The 18,454-nt window shown below is 40.0% G+C and overlaps 2 protein-coding genes across 10 annotated transcripts in view; one reads left to right on the top strand and one right to left on the bottom strand.

Moving 5' to 3' along the window:
• Positions 1-16,825, bottom strand: part of CPEB3 (cytoplasmic polyadenylation element binding protein 3) — an 84,505-nt gene extending 67,680 nt beyond the window's left edge. For 2 of the 8 annotated variants that reach the window (XM_027648310.1, XM_027648316.1), the window contains exons 1-2: positions 16,599-16,702; positions 7,694-8,604 (exon numbers count right to left, since the gene is read on the bottom strand). In XM_027648310.1, coding sequence (XP_027504111.1) covers positions 7,694-8,604; positions 16,599-16,653 — 966 coding nt within the window. In that variant the 5' untranslated portion in view covers positions 16,654-16,702. The other 6 variants (XM_027648313.1, XM_027648309.1, XM_027648315.1 and 3 more) reach the window with 6 other exon arrangements.
• A 130-nt stretch (positions 16,826-16,955) lies between these two features.
• Positions 16,956-18,454, top strand: part of MARCH5 (membrane associated ring-CH-type finger 5) — a 28,606-nt gene continuing 27,107 nt past the window's right edge. For both annotated transcript variants that reach the window (XM_027648318.1, XM_027648319.1), the window contains exon 1: positions 16,956-17,118. In XM_027648318.1, the coding sequence (XP_027504119.1) occupies positions 17,075-17,118 (44 nt within the window). In that variant the 5' untranslated portion in view covers positions 16,956-17,074. The remainder of the gene's footprint in view (positions 17,119-18,454) is intronic.

Here is an 18,454-nt window from a genome sequence, read left to right as displayed (position 1 = left end):
ATTAAATATTTTGCTTCTTTTATCCTCTCTGATGGAAAGTTCTTAATTCCTAAGTAATTGGCATGTAACATAACCTAAAAATTTTTGACAAGTGATAATTTGTTGTTTTCACTTTTTAATGCCTGAGATTCTCACAAACATCAAACTTAGAGATTTCAGTGGATGTTCTGTTTTCAAAGACCTATGTAAGACCTATATGCTAAATATTTCAGAAAAAAACTACAACTTTTCAGTCTTCTCAGATTGAGCACTGAGAAGAAAATGAATTCCCCAAACTCTGTGCCTCTTATTTACATCTCTAGAATGGCAATCACATCACCCCTTCTCTTAACACTGTTGTGACAAAGCAGATCGATATCTATCCTGATTGGCACAGTGTTTCTCTCCTATAAGATCTTAGAAAAATTGACAATTTTATCTCTGCAATGAGCTTGAGAAGCATGCAATAAAGGGACAAAGCCACATTAAGCAATGAGGAAAAGGAAGGCATCATTTAGTTGTGTTTTTCATCTGCTACTGGTAACCTGTAGGAAAAGACAGAATCATATAACTGAAACTTATGAAAATGAAAATTTTGACAAAGTCTGAACATACACAAGCAAAGTTTCTGTGACATTTCACAACTTGCATTTTTTAAATTCTAAAATTTACAAGTAATAATAAAAAGATTACACAAATGAAAATCTAACTTTATGAACAAAAACTGTGCATTCATTTAACTACTGAGGCACCTGCTTACTACTGGTATCTACAATATTCTAACAATTGCTTAAAAGCAATCTTCTTGCACTTCTCAAATTTCTACTAAATGAAATATGGAAAAATTAAATAAAGAAGAAATAATGAAACGAAACATGGCAACGGTACCCTAAATTTAGGTACAGAATGTATAAAACATCATATAGCCTAAAAACTGACAAGTCTAAACATGTTCTGACATACTTGTTAGAAAAAATGAGAATGGAAAACTGTTACACTTCAAGTTTCATAGTCATTAAAAAAAAAGATTTAGTTTAGTATGAAAAAGAGGCAAATGATCTCAATAACAGCAAAACCTACTCTGTCAATGCCATTCTAAAGTAAAACACAGCTAATGAAAATTAATTTCAATTGTATCTGGGAGAAAATGAACTAGTTATACATACACAGATCTAGATTACAGATGTACATACATAAATGTTTTGCATATATTTATACATAAAATGCTAATATTACTAGGAATGGAAAATTTGCCTAAAGCTTTGAAATATACATCGCTTATTTCTCTCACACTACATGTTCCACTTACTCTTGTTGCTGGCTAGAGGGAAAAAAATATCTCTGAACACATGTGGACATCTTGGAAGTTTCCTTATTGAAGGGAAATTATGAGCCTACACAGCACCAGGAAGAGTTCAAAGGGAAATTTAGCTGTCCTTCCACTGAGCAAACAGTAATTAGAAAACTCTGTTTCCTGCCCTTTCTGAAATTTTAGTTCCACCATACAGAACAGGTAGATGAGATAAGAAATGGTAAGAACTACTTCAAAACTATGCACCTAACTGGGCTTGGATTAAGTTAGAAGGGCATAACAGTCTGATTATCCCTGAGAGAAGCCAGCAACTTCCACCTAGTTCTATTGTTTCTCCCATCTCAAGATCGTACAGAATTTCTTTATCTAGCTTTTGATATCTTCTGAAGACATGGAATACAAGGAAAAAATCCACTATCATGCCTAAGGAATATGATGTTCCATTTTCCGTTGCTAACTGCAACCACCAATTTTACATGAAAAGCTTTCAATCTTGATTTCAGGGAGTTGAGAAGACAGACTGGGGAGAAATAGGGAAAAGGAAGTGAAAAGAGATACTTTTTCTATCCTAAGTTTTCTAACTGCCGTTATGCTAAAGGTCTTGAACAGATCCTTTTCCTTAAATAACGTATCACATGTTACTACGATAAAAGTGAAATCCAAATCAAAGCAGCATGCTTATTTTGGAAAAAACAGTGAAGTTTGTAAATGGCCTTTACTTCCTGTGGGAGTTCATGCCACAATTTGGAAAAAATCTTGATTAAATTTCTAGGACAAGCATCTTTTATTTATGAATAGTATTTTCAAACTTATAACACTATCTCAAGTGATCAAAAGGAAAAAGGAACAAAAAAAAATCATAAAGACCAGAAAACCTTAGAGTATCTCTCAAATGTCATCACTGGATAGTTCTGGTAAATGTTTTTCTATACAGCCTAATTTAAAATTTCTAGAAAGTGGTCTACCCTGACCAAGCCAAACTCAGATGTGTACAGTTTAAGATCACTTTATAACTTTAAACTAAACAGTGCTATATTTTAGTTTCCCTTTAGTATACTCATGCCAAGAATCACTCAGAGTGACCTTAATGAAAGAAGAGCTATTTTACCAACTGCTAAGAAATAGAAATGTTCATCATCCACTCGGCAAACTAATTTTTTTCCTTGAAAGCCACCTGGAACTTGAAAACACTACTTTTCCAGGTCTCCCTTCCTCTTACAGTCAGTTCACAAGAGCAGTCTAGGCAAAAAGATAAAAACTGAGAAAGATGACCCAAGAAGGGAAATAGCAAAATGAACTGCCATGCCCTTCACCTTCCCTTCTACCTTACCTCTGAAAGAAAAGACAGATAGACCTTTATCAAATCTGCAGGACAAAATTATTGATTAATTGTTCTGTATTAACATCTTTAATGTTTTTAAGGAAGTGCTACCTATATATGGAATTGATCAGAATATCAGTTGCATACTGAACTCAGACCTTTGCTCTACCTTCACTAACTTTACCAGCATAACTACGATTCAACTGGTTACTTAAAACTAATCAATAAGTAATTAGTGATCAAATCATCATACTTTAAATATAAATCGGGCATGTACTTTTTCTTCTGTACTGTTACCATACTTCAGTTAATTTGAAAACACAGACATTTAGAATTAAACCAAATTTAAAAACAAATAAGAAACTGTAAAATACTTCACAACTGATAATGCTACAATGTCATATATTACTTGTAGTTACACTGAAAGACTACTGAGAAACCATGACATGCATTCTCACATTTTATTATTCAGAATCTGGTTACTTACTGTGCTAGTTAATACTACCAACAGAAGCATGCAAGAAAGGAGGTGGAGGAAAAAAAAAAAAAAGGCACACCTAGGCAATGTTCTCTTTTTTTTTTTCTTTTTGTCCATAAAGTTGAAGGCTGTCAGTACTTGTGTGTCATCATGTAAGAAAAATTAAGATTGGACTACATGTTAAGAAATAGATTTTAAGATACCAGTAACATTACTAAGTGTGGTTACCTACTAAACTGTCAAGAAGCCAGAGCCAATGCTAAATTTAGACTAAAGAAATACAGTGTTTTAAAAATCAATCTTCAAATAGACTTATTGCATACAACTATTTCTGGTTGAAAAAAACCCACTAGATCTAAACAAAGGTTTTAAAACTAAAATCACCAGAGTGTATTAGTCAGTATAACTCCTTTACTCATAAACACAAAACTGTATTTGTTGCACTGGTGAATGTTCCAATACTTGAACTCAACATATTTATGTATACATACACTTATACACAAACTCACTGCATGTTGGTATTGGCATTTAGGTATGAGATACTGAAGTTATATCCAATTTCTAAATTTAGCTTATAATTTTATTTTGTCAAGAATAATTCCTGTTAAAATCAATGAGGAAAAAAAATCCATATCAAAACACCTCCCCAAAGACCTTTTTCAGTCTCCCTGCAAAAGACAGCATGTTAAAACTATCTTTATACACAATAAACACCACCTTATTTATTTCTGCTCGAGAAATATTTATCAGTAAAGCTGCCAAGAATGACTTGATGCATGCCAGAATCTTCAGAGCACCAAATTGCTATGCATTTTGTATTGTTTCTAAAAAACATTACTTGAAAAGCAGCAGAACTTAACACAATTTCTGGACATTTTTTACAATGCTATTATAATTAAAAATCCACAAGGTAGATATCTTTAATTAGAATACTGGTCTTCAAACACTTAATTCCTTCTCTACCTTTTTCACTGTAAAGAGAATTTCTTACCCTTGCTTCCAAGGGTCTATTTCAGGCTCTATCAATCCTCCTGGTAGGAGGCTGTGTCCCAATATCTCCACATGGCCAAAAGCTAAAAGAAATACACTATTCACCTGAGAGAAGAGAAGGTAAAGAGAATTGTGGGAGCAACTCAGAAGCACAAGATGACATTAGCTCTCTTCAAGCCCCACCACTCTGCTGTAAAATGGAACTGAACCGTTGCCTGTGTCCCAGGGACAATCAGTTAATGTCAGCCTCAAAAGCCAGAGATGAGGATCACCTGGCACAATGGCACAACACTACTGCTTGCCACATGACAATCACAGGACCTTCACCTGAACCATTCAGAAGACAAAGAATATTCAGAAGAACAAACTGGCCACGATTTTGTATTTCCCATATGGCTTAGTTTCACATATGTTCCCACGATCTCATCTCCAGCTCTTATCTTCTACATTTCACTCCAGACTGATCACTTCTCTTCTGCCTTTCAACCATCACCTTTGTATCTCCCTAATTTTTTTGTACGTTGCAATCAATTTTTCCCAGTAAGTATATGGAAGCAATCTCCCTCAAAGCATTTTTAGTTGCCTTTAAACACCAATCACAAAGCAGACACCAGCAAAATTTCTACTTATTTAAATATAATAATTATAAAATTCTACCAATATTTTAAATCTTCTGATATGTTCTGCAGCACAGCTCCTTGGGACAGATGCCAATTGGTTTTGGCGTACAAGATGCACTTGCAACCGGACTTGTCTACCTCATATTGGCCTTTTTAGCCACCAGCACGCTTGTAGCAAACATGGGTAGAGCCCTTCCCAAACCTTCGTTCGTGAAGCCCAGCCACGAACAAGATGCACTAAAGTATTACTCAAATTCAGGGATAAAGATATCTAGCATATTCCTTTATATACATGTTCTTAAGAGAAACATTTTCAAATCGAACATTTTTTCCTAGAATAAGATATACCAATAGCTGAGTAACAACTGTCTTCAAGCATTACAGACTCAGAACACGAATCTTGGCTACAGAAGTTTTCTGCTTAAAATTTTTGATCACTGCAAAGACCTGAACTACAAAATAGCTCTCCCTGATGTTATTTCAAACAGTGGACATATTAATAGTTTTCTTTTTACTTAGGAAGCTTAACAATCTTAACATAAAAGAATAGGTTAACACAAAGAACTTCCTAATGTGCAAAAGTGTGTTGCTAGAAAGTTTACTGGAAGGTCTTTCTGAAGTAGCTCAAAATGGTGCATTATGAAGGGTGGCAGATATACATGGACAAACCTGCCAGAACTACTTGATAGTGCTGACAAGCAGAACTTACTGTGTCAACATATTGCCCAATTTTGGGGCGAGGGGAAGAAGAAGGAAAAAAAGGCAACCAGAACCTCAGCAGCAAATATTAAAACTCTTAGACTAATTTGAATTTCATTTTTATCGTGTAACTAAACAGTTGCCTCCTATTAATAGTATGGTTTCAAGACATCTTTGGCAATTTGTTAAGTACAGCAGCAATTAACATTAACCCAGATCACAATTTTGTAAGCAAAATTCAGCAGCTTGTATATAAAAAAAAAGAAGACCCTAATAGGAAAAAAAAAATACAAGTTTTCTGAATCTCCGAAATCAGACTGTTATACCAGCTGGTGCTGAGAGTAGTCTAAGTATTTGCTTTCAGTGGAACCTGAAAACACTAGGTTAAATTCACAGAGGAATAAAACAAGTTTCCAAATTTACAAATTGCCTAATATGTTAGTTTTTCAAAACCTTAATTTTAAAAAACAGAGGATCTTTTCTTTAAAAGCAGTTGTCTACTTTTTTTCTCCTAGTGATGACTAAATATTTGTCAGTTTAATTTGAGACAATTTACAGTCACAATAATAAACTTGTATATTCATTAAAGATGTATCTCAACAATCAAACCACCAAAATAAGACCATTTACTGTTGTTTTCCCTACTAATTCAAATATATCGAAATTTGTCATGTCTTATATGTAGACAATTAAGAATAATTGTAAATCGAAACACATTTCCCACTCCTAAAAAACGACTGGGAGCTGTATTCATTAGCTTTTGTGTCACTGTGCTCTGTGCAAAATACTATTTGAACCAGGCATATTGTGTCTAAAGCGTAATCTTTCTCCAGACTTCAGTGCTCCAAAGACATTAACCAGCAGTTCACCAGAAGCCACTCCGCCTTCATTTAGGGTAGCCAATAAAAAATTTGCAACTCTCCCTTTAAACAGAATGAAGCAGCAAAATGAAATTTCAGGGCTGACTATAAGGTGCCCTCTTTGAATGGGACTGGAAAGTACACACGATAACATATATTTTACTTCAACAGTCTCTAAAAATAATGGGGGGTGAGGGTTGTGTGCTTGATTTTCTTTTTTACTGCGTCTCTAATACTGTCAGTATAAATGCTATTCTTACCAAACTTGTAAGTTAAAAATGTTTGAGTTCATACTTTGTTGAGAAAACAATTACCTAAAAAGCAAGAATATATGAATGATTTAAATGTATTTCAAAGCAGAAAATTTTGACTAAAACAGCTAACCTAGAAAAAATTTGAGATTCACTTCATCTTATATAGATATAACTGCAAGTGCACGCTCTGCTTTTTTTCAACCTAAAATGGATTTCACACCATGACAGGTTTCATTCTGCATTAAAATTGCAAATCTTCTATGTGGCCCAGTTTCAGCTGCAATTGATCTGCTTTGTCGTCATAGATTAAAAAAAACAGTGAAGGGCACTGCAGCTTTAAATATTTCAGAGCTATGTAGCTAGTAAATAGACTCCATTGCAATATGGCTCTGAAGGTCGTGTCCTATTGTCTCTTTTCTCTGCAAATATTTTGAACAGCATAAAATGGTTTATTTTATACAATACCTCCCTGCCATTTCTAAATCATGTCAATTGTATTAGGCACTTCCTTACTGGAAAGGACAGATACGCCACTCTTTCCACACACACCCACGCTGCTTCGTATTAAAAACGTCCACTGTGAATATAACAGCAGGGTGCACATATTAGAGGTACACAGCTTTTCATATGGATACCTTATGCAAACAGACTCCCCATTAAATCCCACCACAACATAAGGACAATTAGTTATTTCAATGGTGATGAAATAATTAACTGGATTTCAGGTCAAGAAGCATCTTTGGTTAAAATTAACAGCCCAGTTAGAAAACTGAAGCCAGCAATTTTAACATTTCCATTTTCTCACATATGGGAGAATATGAAAAAAAAATTATAACACAGCACCAGGAAAATGTAGTCTGCCAAATCTGTTTTTCATGAAGGCTACTACCTTTCAGATGATAAAAAAGAGCAAAGAATAACAACATAAAAAAAACCAAAAGCCCTGTCACATTTAACAGTATGCTATAAGAAAAATAAGACCATAAATCTTAAGCCCAAATTGGAAATCTCTGTGTATGCAGACCCTAGGTTCAATCCCAATTCTTTCATATAAGGTGACTATTTGATGCAAATATGAGTTATGGAGATGCCTCTCAGAACAGAAATGTGAAAAACACCCCTGCAAAACCAGAAATTTGTGATAGCTGCCACTGTTCAGAAGGTGCACGGAGTCATTTACCTGAAAAGGCAACAGATTGTTGCCATTGTCCGTCCTGAACGCGTTGTCTTCCATCCAGGATTTGGGGGTTAAGGGTGCAGCCCGTGGGAACTTCGGAGGGGCAATGACATTGCTGGAGAACGGTTTTTTAAGGGGTGAAATGGGATTGAGGGGGGAGGGTACACCGACCCCCACTCCCACGCCGACCCCCACTCCAACTGCCCTTCGAGGGTCCCTACCAGCCTGCAGCCCACCCCAAGGGTTGGAAGGTGTACTCCAAGCCGCATTTTGATGGTTATTCCAGCTGGAGGAGGAAGAAGAAGAGGCAGAGGAGGAGGATGGTTTGCTGGTCATGATGGGCTGATGGCTGTAAGCAGCATTTCTCTGGGCAAAAGGTGCCTGATTAGGGCTTACAGGTGACCTCCGCTGCTGCTGCTGCTGCTGGGCTTGCTGCTGCTGCTGCTGATGTTGGTGGTGTTGAGTCTGAGCTAGGCCAATCTGAGGTGAGAAAGTGCCACCAAATACAGGGTTGACATGGTGTGGAAAATTCTGGAAAAGCATTGTCCCATTGACTGGAGTAATCCCCTGGAAAAAGCTATCATCCACCGTGTTTGTGGTCCCTGTAGACCAGGTGCTGCCAAAGGAGGGAGACAAGGAGGTGCCGGCTGCAGGTTCTTGTTGAGGCTGGTGAAAGCTCAAGCCAGGCAAAATGGGAGACTCCATCTGCATCTTCTCCTTGCTATTTTGGGAAGGAGCCGATGTGCCGATACTAGTCACTGAACTGTTGTCTTCTGGTTTGGGTGTCTCCGACGAGATGGGTGTAGAGGGGGCTTCTGCTGAGTTTGGATCTTGCTGTTGCTGCTGCTGCCGCTGCTGCTGGGGCTGGGCTTTGCTTTTGTCCATCAGTAAATCATCCTGCATGGTTTGCGCAGCTGAAACAGTAGGGGAAAAAACCACAAAGACAGATTATTAACATTGTCATTCATACCACAAACCAGTCTGTTTTAATCATTTGCCAGCCAAAAATCTCGCCCTATTGCTAGTACTATGCTACAGCAAATTGCAAGGCAAACCCGTAATCTTCCCCCTCCCCCATTTAGGAATATGTAACCTTTGATCGTGCTAGATTGCCTTTAAAAGATTTTTTAAGATGCTTCACCCTTTTTGATGCCTTGTTTCCCTTCAGTCTAAATGAGAGATGTGCTTATAGGGCAGAGATATACAGCAATTTCGCCACGTCTCTTTTCTCTTACACCGGAACTCAGAGCTCTCACCCTGCAATGAGAAACTGATTCTGGTTCCTGTTTTTCCAAGCACCCTCCTCCTCCTCCACCTCCTCCCCCTGGTTATTTGCATACGTCAATAAATACTGCTGCGTCCTTCAGCAAGGTTAAAAAGACACCAGTCTTCGCTCTTCTCCACCCCCTTTTCTATTAGGGGAGCTTTAAAGGAGCCGGGTACCGATTTTTCCTAATTAACAAACAAGCCTTCAATGATTTAGATTTATCAGAGAGAAAGCACACACGACAGCTCGCACTGATACGGGAGAGGTTCTTCGCCGCACAATCGTTTCCTGCCCTTTCCCTGCCGGCTCGGGGCAGGAGGGGCGATGGCCACGCCGGGGGAAGGGAGGGAGCTGGGGGTGGAGACACTTCACGTACAAAGCCTCCGATGGATGTTTTATTTGCCTTCATGACCTTACGGTCTCTCCGTGTAAAATGTTGTTTTACATTAAAGCAGTCATCTGCTCGCTCTATTTATACATATATATGTATATATATATATAATCATCGGTATTTTGTTCATTAGAAAGCCATAAGGTCAAAATGAGCAGATCTTAGAGCTATTACTAGACTATGATGATTCTGTTGCTTTCAAATAAAAAATAAACCCAGGGAAAAACAAAATACCTAACATATAGACAGAGCTGCATGTTAAAAAGCATCCTTATATGCACAAGACAAAGACTAGTGATGCAAATTTTTTTTTAAATCAATACATAAGGTTAAGCTTTAAAAAGTAAATGTGGAATGGTTGAGTCATCTGCTAGAAAAGGTGCTTCATATGAAAAGATGATATAATTTTATTATTGTTTTGAAACACAATAGTACTAATGCAATACAGACATTGCAATTGTATGAAATCACAACAGGAACATCAACATTTTGCAGGCTTTTAGTCAACTGAAGAGATCATTCTAAATCTCAAAAGTATTTTAAATGAGCCCCCAATCACTCAGTTTAATTGAGTGACTATGTCAAAGATGGCCATCGCTGGATACCTAATTGCATTTCTATTGAGTTAATCATGTGATAGGAACATGCCTAAGACTGCATTTTTAGGATTGTTATTTTAAGGTAACAAAGTAAAGCCAAATCGATTGACTGTTTAAGAAAGGTGGCAAAGCATGAAATTGTCGACACTGTCCTTCCTGATATCAGCGGTCTTCAGATGGTCTGTGTGTATCTAACATTTTTTGTCTCTTTTTTTCTTTCTTTTAAATCTCTTTGAGCTACACACACACACGTTTTAGTTAATATGAATGTCAGGAGAGGTTCCTGCTATCAATTAAGTTACTGCTTATGCTCCCCCTTATTTACCAGTTCAATATGTAAACCGAGCAGCAAGGGTTCCTGAACAGACTAAGCAGTGAGACAACATTAAAGCAAGCTCCTAAGAAGGATGGACTAAACTATTGCATCTGTACCAGGCAGCGCTGCTGCTGCTGCTGGGAGTGCAGAAAACCTTGTGAGGCAGTTTAAAGCAATACTGCAGTCAGCCAGAACATACCAAGCTCTGTGTAACTTTCCATTAGCTTCACTTCTACCGAAAATCACTATTGCTCCTAAGGCTACATGAAACTACTCATGGTTCCACATCAGAGAGAGAAAAGGATTATATGTATCCCCCTACCCTGGTTCTGAGCTATCAGTATAAAAATACATTTAGAGATAAAAACATAGCAGATGAAATGTTAAAATTCTATTGTCAGTAACGTATATTTAAATCAGTTAGTCCCCAGGTTATCTATAGTGGCTAGCACAGCAGTTGCTTCAAATATGCACCTTGCCTTAGCTAGCTGGTTTTGAACTTTATCCTAAGGACTGTGATTTGCATTCCCTTTCATGTTGCTTCTTAAAGGTAAAAATCACTGTGCAGTTCAACCCTCTTGTCAAGGTCAAGACCTACCTTTAATGAATGAAGCCAGTCTGAATGGAAAAACACTGGATAATGAATGACTTTGAAAGACAGGCCAGCCAAAGTCTAATGTTGGACTACTACGCAGTACCTCTTGATTATTTGCCGGTGTAAGTATTTTTACAAATTTACAATCCAGTACAGGAAATCTATATCCCCACAGCAATACCAGCTCTGTTTGCATGCAGTAACCCACGCAGTCAACACAGAAACTTTTAAGGAACAGTTACCTTTGGATTTTCTGTATTTAAAGATCAATAAAAGGAGAGTATATTTATTTTCTTCTTTCGGGTTTGCTATATGATAAATAGTCGACCATTCGGGCAAGAGCACTTTGACAACTGGAAGCTCTCAGCGCATGCTCTCCCAAGGAATCATGGGGGTTGAAGTCTTATCTATAGACAGCATTTCACTGCTGCCTATCCTGAAAGGAAAAGAGCTCGAAAGGGAAAAAAAATATGTGCAGTCTCCCTCTTTCCAGGGAAAACTGCTGCAATCTGAATCACCACCTCTGAGAAAATATCTGTCATACTGAGCTGAAAATGAAGAACTAAGTAAGAGCTCTAAACAGTTTCATTTATAAGCCCAGATCAATTAGCCACCTATTCAGAACAATTGCTAGACAAATAAATAGTTCTAGTATTTCCAAAATTCCCTTCCAACCTCCTAGTATAAAAAAATAATTATAAGTTCATATTAGCTATAAAATTTAAAGCTATTACAAAGGAGAGTGTGTCATGTTCCTTAGCTGAAGAAAATATTAAATAATCACTTAATGTAATTTCTCAAAATATTCTGAAACTCAAACACAAGTAGGTCAAGTATGAAAATATAAAACAAATCAAAATCAGTGCATAGGTGAAAAGTTGTACTACTTGAATAGTTTCCAATTTCCAAGTTATGACTTTTTCATTACTTAGTTGTTGGTCCGCTGAAAATTCTACCAAGAAAAATAAGCTGCTCAGAAAAAAAGCAAGGTGCAAATTTTACTATTTACCATTTCATCTACTCTGTGCAAAGTGGTTCCACATTTCAACCACCTCCCTTTCACTACCTACTATCTACATATCTCCAGGCTCTACATAAATATATAGTCTGACAGGGGTTCCTCTCGTAAGATATTAATATTGTGATGATTAATGTAGATTGGGTAAAGTTTTCAGAATTTTATTCCTTGGCACTTGTGTTCTGTTTTGCACTAGCCCATTCTGTATATTTATTCTAGGTAGTTATTCATAATACTAATTATTCAGGACCAAATACTAATGCTTGTATGGGAATTACTTAGTTGAAATCAGAAGTGTGAAAATAACTGTTTAATAAAAGTGCAGGCTGATTTTCAAAGGATGAAATATGCACAGTTTTGTAGGTGAAAGAGAGAAGACTGAAGCTGAGAAAGAAAAAAATAGGGCAGTTGAAAGTGAGTTTTTATAACACGTCTTTGCTTTCTGCAGTCTGTTTATGTTGGACTGTATGGTCTGCCTGCCCTAAATCAATGCCGTAATTAAGAGTTTCTCAACACTTGCTCTAACCTGTTTATACTACTCTGAATCATTAAAGGCAGGAAAACTGCTTTCTTACAGCAATTAAAAAGACTTAATTTCCTGAACTATCCCAGCTATCACAGGGCTGGCTCTAGGCATTCTATATCCCCCTTTACGTCCCTATTTACTTCTGGATTATTGCTTTTCAGATGATCTGAGGATTCACGTGGAAGGCACTGGTTCTGTCAGTTCTTCCCAGGAGACAGCTTCCCTTTGCAGATCAAACATTAGGAGAAGGAAAAGCACTCCAAAACCAAAGAAAATCAGGATGCAAATACAGTTTTTGATGGACTAGCCACTAACAGAAAAGTCTTTTTTTGTTTGTTTGTTTATACCAACCAACTCTTTCATAACTGGAAGTTAAAAGATAATAATAACAGCTGAATCAGAACATAAGAGCTTAATTCAATCTGGTATCTGAATTACTTGACCCAGGCCAGTTCCAAAGAAACAAATGTAAGAAGGCCAAAATAAGCCTAGCTAACTCAATTAACATTGTACTAAGTGTATTTTTATTTTAAGAAATTCATTATGAAGCACTATGACTAACAAACCATGCTAGTCTTTTTGACAGATAGGGACTATTCAAACTAGCTTGACAGTTGAAATGAAGTGTTATGCTATTGGAAAAAGGTTTTGCTGTAGAAACATTTTTCTCAGTTTAGATCAGTTTCATTTTAGCCTAATTGAAGGCTCTTTGTCTCTTAAAAACTGGAAATGAGTAGATGAAAAATGCCTAACTGATCTAATAGTTTAATTTTACATATTACTATCATAGTTAAAATTTAGTTTTGCCAAAATAGAATACTCTGATATTGCCAGATTACTTAGCTTTGTTGAAAACAGTGAATAATTTCAACAGTTTTAATGCTGTCACATCAAAAGAACTGTATTAAGGTACAGCTTCTTTATTATTTTTCCTCTTTTTCAGGCCTCACTGAAATAATCAGATAAATATTTCATCTACCTCCATATAGTTCTTGCAGTAATTGCTTTTCAACTTCTTTATTAAACTTAAATCTGTATAAATTTGTTATCAAACAATTTAGCATTTTAAAAGTTGATATTTTGCAGTAAATCTCATGGCCAAATTTAGGACTCAGTTTTAAGCCCTAAATAGCTTATATTGCTTTTGGTGATTTTCATTAAGTTCTCTACTTGCCTTCAATGTGCAATTTTACTTAATTCAAAATGGCTGGTGCCTCCAGCTAGTGTCAGGGAGGCTGAGCTCTGGCAAATCTCCATTAGTAGCAACCACTTTCCCTCACTTTGCAGTGGTGAAACAGAGTCTGCTCCCAGGAGAGTTCTCTCTTGGTTCAAATGCAGGTGCTACCAGGTGAAGGTAAAAGATGACAGAGTGAGACTGTGCAATGAACGCCACGGAAGCAGAAGGAAGAAACAAAGAAGGATCTATTAAAGGATGATAGGGGAAGCAATAGTTTTAGAAGAGAAAAAACTGCAAGAGGCAACCTGAGATTTATAGTGGAAATTGCCAATGAAAAGAAGGAAGCACAAAGATCAAGAAGTGGAAAGAAAATGAAGAGAAAAGTGGGATGAGGGAGAGTGAAGGAGGAGATTGTAGGGGATAATAAAGCAAGCATTTGAATAGACCAGCTGCATATCCAGTCTTGTTAAGGAGATAAGGGTGGAATGACAACCCTTCCTCTATCAGAGAATAAGGAGGGTTTCTTTCTCCGATTGTAAAACAGTTGGTTATACACGTATTTTAGGATCATGCTTTGATTCTGAGAAGAGCAGACAAATGGAGAGCACATACCCCAAGCTGTCCAAGAGACTCCTGAACAATAAAAAGGCACAAATCAGTTTTTAGATTTCAGAATCTTTAAGGAATATTAAGAGATCTGCCATTATAAAATGGTTTGGGTTCTAAGGGACCTTTAATGGCCATCTTGTCCAACCCCCTGCAATGAGCAGGGCCATCCTCAACTAGACCAAGTTGCTCAGAGCCCCATTCAACCTGATCTTGAACGTGTCCAGGGATGGGGCATCTACCACCTATCTGGGCAACCTGTGCCAGTGTTTTACCACCCTCATTGCAAAACATTTCTTCCTTATATTCTGTCTAAGTCTACTGTCTTTTAGCTTAAAACCATTAATGCTTGTTCACTTATGCTTTTATGTATCCTATTATGTTTTTACTTTTCATGTTAGAGAAAAAAATAGATTAAAAAAAAAAAAAAGTCCAAACCTACCAAGTGTTCACTATATGGCCTGATATTCAAGTTTTGTCCAGTCTTGTCATACCTCCTTGTGCCAGTGGTAGAACAAAGTAGCCACCTTTGTCACAGACCGTTCCTTAGCCTCAAATGGTAGCCAAGTGATCCTGGGTTCTGGTTCTACTTCTTCAGGTAAGTAAAGTTCACAGCCATTATTACTCATCATGACCTTTATCATAAATGGCAGGCAGCTAGCATATCTTTCTAACTACAGAGCAAAAATACAGAAATTGCACAAACCACATAATCCTAGAAATAAAATCAGCTTCCCTATTTCCATTCATAACACTGGAGAATAAATTTAAAAAAAATAAGTATAATAAATATAAAACCCCAAAACATTTGGCTAGTCTAGCTGATCAGTGTTCTGGACAACAGACAATGCACTTAGTCTAAACCAAGAATAGGAACTAGACATGCTTGGTATCTAATATTGCTCTTACATGTCACAAACAGCTGTAATTGGGACAGAGTGTATTATGTTCTCTTCCAGGAAGTCATGCCCATATGGTTTACTCAAGCCACTGTACATCCAAGAGTCCTCAGCAGTGTCAGTAACACTAAATTTTACGGTCCCAAGAATAAGTACAAAATAAATTTTCTGTGACAGGATGTCAACACCTTTTTCCTACCCACTTCTATACATACTTCCTATAAGGAACATTTACATCACTGTAACTACTTCAGCAGTCCTGTTTATGATATTTGTAGCAATCAGAAAATAAACAACACCCTCCCTACCTTTATGCTATCCCTACCATTATACACATAATGCAACTTACAGATCCAAACCTAAATGTTTTACACACCTTTTGACAACACTTTTCTCTCAACAAAGACTCTCAAAACCAGACTGATTTGTCCCTAGCTAGGGCAGCAGTCAAAGAATCCAGTATATTCACTTCCTCTTCTACCTGACCTCTGTAGACATGTATATCCACCATGCAAATGTTTGGTCTCAGCCAAGAACAGATGTAGGTTCATGCAGCTTTACAGTTGCACCCCGTGCTTGGCCCTGTAAATTACTACCTTGTGCAGCAACTGCAGTGTAACAAAGTTGTAATTTACACAAGGTATGAGGAACTAGTTTCATGTAAGAAAACTTATTACTATTCATTAAAAATATAACCCGAAAAGCTCAAAGTCGATCTTTATTAGCTAACCTTTCCAAGAATCTGAAATGTCACAACAGCCTCTGAAAAACAAGACATTGCCCTTTGCTTGGGGAACATGACGCAAGGGCAGGATACAGATACCCACGGTGGAGGTAAATGGAAAGGCAACTTCCCTCCAGGTGCTATCCACCTCTTTGCTCTCTAAAGGCTTTTCAATTTCTAAATTTCCAGTTTTCCAGACTGTGATGCTCTATGTTGACTTCTGAACATACAACAAATTTTAAAAGCACGTTAGAAGGACTTTTTCCCCATTTGGAAGCATGCCCACAAGCCCAGCTGAGAGCGTTGCCATTACCACCGGCTGTCCCACGCCTCGCCCCACTCGCACACAGCAGCGAGCGGTCACCGGGCCTCCGCCGAGCACCAAGAGCACTTACAAGGGCGCTGGGTGCTTGTCCTTGTCATTGACAACAACCACACGGGCACGGACTAACTTCCCTTTCACCGTTCCAGCCGCCGCCCCTCGGGGCAGCCCGGTCGGGGCCGGGGTCCCCTCCGCCCCGAGGCAGGGCCCGGGGCCCGGCGGGCCGAGCCGGGGGGGTCCGCCTGCACCTGTCCGGCAGGGGCCGTGCAGGAGGATGCTCCTGCCCCGACGGCGTCCTGCGGGAGTGGGGAGGGGGCAGAGGAGGCGGCCCGGCTTCTCCCTCCTTCCCTCCCTCCCTCCCTCCTCCCGTGAGGGGTCCCGGCGCGGCGGCGGAGGGCGGCGGGGGGGGGGGGGGCGGCGGCCGCCGGGCGCGGACCTTCCCCCCGCGGAGCCCCCGCGGTCCCGTACCTGCCCCGCGCGCGGTGCCGGGCAGCGACTGCGCGACGGCGGCGAGCAGAGACATGGGCAGGGCAGGGGCACTGCGGGGAAGGGGAAGGAGAGGAGGGGACGCGCCCCGCCGGACCTTTAAACCCGCGCCGGCGGCGGGACTACAGCTCCCGGCGGCAGGACTGCGGCAGGACTACAGCTCCCGGCGGCAGGACTACAGCTCCCGGCGCTCCGGGACACGCCGCCCGTTCCCTGTGGCGCAGGCGCTGCCGAGCACCGGTGACGGGCGGCTGCGCTCAGCGCTCGCCGCTCTCCCCGGGCGCCCCGTCCTGCCCCAGCCACCGGCCCCGCGCCGCGTCCCGCCCGCCGGAGGAGGAGCCGCCCCGCGGAAGGGCGGATTTGCTGCCTTCCGTCGCTCCCTCTTCGCCGCCACCGCACGCGTGACGCCTTTGTGAGGCTCCGGGCCCTCGGCTGGGCCCGCTCCGCCGCCCGGGGCCATGGCCGAGCAGACGGGCCTGGCGCTGCCGCAGACCATGGACAGGTACGGGCAGGGCCCGGCGGGAGGGAACGCCTGTGTGGGCCTTCCGCGCCCCCGCGGCGGGTCTGGGGCCGCTCCGGGGGACGGGGCAGGGCCCGAGCCGGTGCGGCGGGTCCGGTTTCGCTTTTTTGTCTTCTGAAATGTTTGGTGGCCCGGGAGAAGTTGTGCAAGTGCAGGCGTAAATCAGCGCAAGGCGGGGTGGTGTGGGGGGATCCTTCCAGAGCCTGTGGGCAGGAGGTGTGTCCGGGCTGCGGTGGGGTCTGGCGGAGGTGGAGGGCTGCACAGGGCTGTCCGTGTCCCGGCGTCTGGAAGGGCCTGTGGGTATGGAAGGCGTTGACGTGCACGTAAAATGAGGCACCACAAGACGACCGAAGTTTAGCTGCGTTGTGTGTTTCGTTGCTGGTTTTATGATCTGAAGAAAGCTTAACAATTGATTTTTGGAGTGCTGTTAAAAAGTACAACCTTAGAAGTATTTTGACGTCGTTATATGCTTATATGCTTATAGTTATATGCTTAGTAACTCTTAAAATCTATTACACTTGCTTTCTCTTTATGCTTTTATTTGAATAGGTAGCACTTTCACCCTGTTCCACTAATCGCTTCAGATTCTTTATGTGTAATTTTGAGTCATCCAGGAAGCCCTTGTGACCTGTTTCTGCACACGATAAAACCACAATGATGGCCTGTTATTGCGGGAGTTGTTATAGCCTGGTATCTCAGAAGGTGGGGACCCAAAAGGAATCAGGCTTCTGCTGATGAACCTGTCAAGTTTTCATCATAAGGAAGCAAAAAGAACCCTGGTGGTTTTTTCCTTTCCAGGTTATCTCTAAGGAAAGAGTATTTAGTGAAATACAGGCTGTCGTCAGGCAGGTGATGGAGACATAAACCATGTTGGGCAGGAGTAGAACTGCAGCCTGGAAGGTGAAGATGAGAAGTTCCAGGTTGATGTAGAAAGAGGGTAAAAGTGAGCTGGGGAGGGAGGGAAAGTTTTTTGTGTTTTAGAAAAACTGAAAGTGAAAGATAATGATGGGATGATTTAGGTTATAATTTAGAACTATGCCTGTCAAGGAGGCTGGCAGCCAGGAACAGCAAGTGGATTTCCAAGAAGTAACAGGGAGGTAGATTTTTAGAAGTACTGTCAGGAAAGCATTCAGTTTGATACACTTCCTGTGGATGTAGGGAATAAAAGGGAAGAGTTAAGGAAGACAAAGAACTGAGAGGAGAATGATAGAATTATCTTGTAGGAGAAAGGAGGGAGGGAGGAATAGATCAGGAAGAGTGCTGCAGAGTCACCTTCTTTTAAACAAACAAAAAGAAAATTTCATCTTCATCCTGAAGT

This window comes from Corapipo altera, unplaced genomic scaffold (assembly GCF_003945725.1).
Source record: "Corapipo altera isolate COAL_440 unplaced genomic scaffold, ASM394572v1 56, whole genome shotgun sequence".
Taxonomy (NCBI): Eukaryota; Metazoa; Chordata; class Aves; order Passeriformes; family Pipridae; genus Corapipo; species Corapipo altera.
The sequence above is the reverse complement of the archived record's forward strand: the minus strand, read 5'-3'. Positions and strand labels throughout refer to the sequence as shown.